The following is a 3,241-nucleotide window of genomic DNA, read 5'->3' on the forward strand; positions in this document are numbered from 1 at the left end:
GAGCTTTAATCCATAGCCCACACCTCTCTTTTCTAATTTTCCAAACCCACTTCCCTATTAACGAATGTTGAAATCTCTCGGGTTCTTTATTTCCAACCCACCTTCATTTATAGGTCTACAAATTTTATCCTATTTAATCCAATTGATTTTTCTCGTATCCTCACTAGCGCCCCACAAAAAATGTTTAAAAAAATATTCTAGTTTAGAGATGATACCTGAGGGAGCCTTGAAAAAGGATAAGAAATAGACGAGAATTGCAGACAAGATAGATTTTAACAGAACCACTTTACCTTCAAATGACAATTGACTATGTTTCTATTTTAATAGTTTGGATCTCACGACATCCAACACCGGTTTCCAAGTCTTTAAGAATCTTGGATTAACGCCTATAGAAATACCAAGATAATTGAATGGGATGGAGCCAACCTTGGAAAACTATTGGTGTTCGTACTCATATTTAATTTACAGTTTTTTCCCCTATCTGTTGTATATATTTAATACGTGTTCATATTGGATTTGGATATATGTCTAATTGTCATCCTTGACAATGTTGTATGGTAAATACCACAAATCAATGGAGTATAATTGTATATGCTATTCTAAATCGAGGGAATCCGGATCTCAACACCCACTTGCACTACGAAGGTTACAAAGTCGCAGCTGCTTGTCTCTGTCCACGGTTGGACTCCCCCCAACTTACCCATGATGTAATCATCCCGACCGTTCGAATCCCAAATAGACCCCACACCCGCACCACCACAACTAAATTCAATTATAAAAAACCTTCTTCCTCTGTCACCGTGGTCCCACCTCTCCACCACCATACACTTTTCAAGCAATCCTATCCCTTCACTCCCCCCACCACCATCTACCAGTGGGATCCAACGGCCATCATTTCTTCCTCTAATTCCCCAGCAACGCACCAGACTACGGCCCCATACCACCAAATAAAGTAGTACAATAACAAACCACTCTTTCTTTGACCAAAGACCAAAACGCAAGCAAACGAATATTATTCGGTTCACTCCAAATAAAAATATATTCAGTGCGAAAATAAATACTCTAAAGTAAGAATCCGACGTCACCGTACCTTTGACCCTCTTTCTCTCTTTCCGCTTTAAACCCTCTCTTGTCTTCTCACTCTCTTGCTTCTCTCTCTTTCTCTGTTTCTCAGTTTCTCTATTTCTCAATTTCTTCACTATAATTTACAAACAGATTTTTTATTTTATTTTTTTTTTTAAATTTCTTTCTCAGTGACAGTTACGGCGGTTACGATGGTTAGAGACGATTTATACATCACGGTGCCGAGTTTATTCCGGTGTCCGATATCGCTTGACGTGATGAAATCTCCGGTGAGTCTCTGTACCGGAGTTACGTACGACCGTTCCAGCATCCAACGCTGGCTGGATAACGGTAACAACACTTGTCCGGCAACTATGCAGATTCTTCAAACGAAGGATTTCATACCTAATCGCACCTTACAGAGGCTCATCCAGATCTGGTCCGATTCAGTTCGTGACCGAGTCGACTCGCCTGATTCTCCTTTATCCGGTGACTCCTTTGATAAACGTGATCAGTTACTTGTCGCTTTGACCGATTTAGAGTCCGGGAGCGAGAACCGGTTTGACTCGCTGGAAAAAATCGTAAGGTTTGCGAAAGATTCCGAGGAGAATAGTGTTTTTCTGGCGAAAACAGAAGGTTTCGTGGCGTTGTTGGTAGGTTTTCTGGAAATTGTTGACGGTGGAGTGGAACGGAGTGTGGAGTTGCTTGAACAGGTTGTTATTGCGTTGGATTTGGTTCTAAGTAAAATTGAGAATCGCGAGTCGATTCTGAAGAACCAGAAGGAGAGGGAAGGAGAGAGTGTAGATTCATTGCTTCTAGTTTTGAAACAAGGAAGCTCCGAATCGAAGATTGCATCGATTAGGGTTTTGAAATCGATAGCCGATGATTTAGAATCCAAGCTTCTAATAGCGGAGAAGGAAGGTTTATTATCTCAATTACTCAACCTAATCACGCCGGAGAATGATGTAAACCTAATCGAGAACTCACTCTCGTGTCTGGTGGCAATTTCAACGCCGAAGAGGAACAAAGCGAAATTGATTCATCTCGGAGCAGTGAAAGTATTATCGAACATTCTAACATCAACTTCGAATTTGAGCGTTTCGGTAACTGAGAAGGTGTTGAAACTACTTGAAACGGTGTCGTCGATGAAAGAAGGGAGGTCGGAGATATGCGAAACTCCGTCCTGCGTGGCGGCGATAGCAAACAAAGTGTTGAAAGTGTCCGCCGTGGCGACGGAGCACGCGGTGACGATACTATGGAGTGTTTGTTATTTATTTCGTGATCAGAAAGCACAAGTAGCGGTTACGAAAGCTAACGGATTGACGAAGATTTTACTTCTGATGCAGAGTAATTGCACGCCACATGTTCGTCAAATGTCCGTGGATTTGCTTAAGATATTTCGTGTTAATTCTAAGTCGTGTCTTTCTTCGTATGACACTAAAACGACTCATATTATGCCGTTTTGATTTTGATAAACTATGTAAATTGAAAGAAAATTTTGTTAGTGAATAGAGAAAATTGATAGCAATTTTATGCTTGGGAATTCTCTTTTTGTTTCTTGAAGGTATGAGAAATTGGAGAATTTCCGGTGTGCAAGTTCTAAAAGGACTTTTATTTATTTATTTTGTTATATACTTGGCAATTTATTTGATGGTTGTTGCCTTGCCATTACCCTAATGAGGAAGCTATTTGGCCACCATGTAAATCTTTTTTTTTTCTCTTCGAAAGTACTAAGCATTATGTATATCAGGCAATAGAGTGATTAAAGTGAGTGATTTCAAGAAGCTAGCATTTGTTGCTTAGGATAGTAACACAAGTGAATATAAATGCACTCAAAAGACAACCATAAACAAAGATCAAAACAATTTTAAGATGAAATGCATGTGAATTCAAGAAAATACATCAAGAGTACAAAGGTCTTGGATTGGTAAGTAAAAGAAGAGCAAAATTTTATGTTCTAAGGATTCTCAACTAATTTTAATTTGACTTTTTAAGTTTCTTAATTTTTAAAAAATATCTATAGAATTAAAATTATATTTTCATTTTAAAATTAAAAATACTTTTTTTTTGTCAAAATGACTTTCTAAAATATTAAATACTCCCTCCATTTTAATATGTAAAAAATCACACTTATTAAAAAATCAAAATACAACCATTTGAGTTAAAACTTTTTGTATGT

General features: G+C 38.1%; 1 protein-coding gene across 1 annotated transcript; it reads left to right on the forward strand.

Moving 5' to 3' along the window:
• Window positions 1–868: 868 nt before the first annotated feature.
• Window positions 869–2,960, forward strand: LOC131607599 (U-box domain-containing protein 27-like). The gene has a single exon (XM_058879579.1). The coding sequence runs from the start codon at window positions 1,275–1,277 to the stop codon at window positions 2,526–2,528; it is 1,254 nt and encodes a 417-aa protein (XP_058735562.1). The 5' UTR covers window positions 869–1,274; the 3' UTR covers window positions 2,529–2,960.
• Window positions 2,961–3,241: the final 281 nt, after the last annotated feature.

This window comes from Vicia villosa, linkage group LG5 (genome assembly GCF_029867415.1).
Source record: "Vicia villosa cultivar HV-30 ecotype Madison, WI linkage group LG5, Vvil1.0, whole genome shotgun sequence".
In the NCBI taxonomy this organism is placed as follows: Eukaryota; Viridiplantae; Streptophyta; class Magnoliopsida; order Fabales; family Fabaceae; genus Vicia; species Vicia villosa.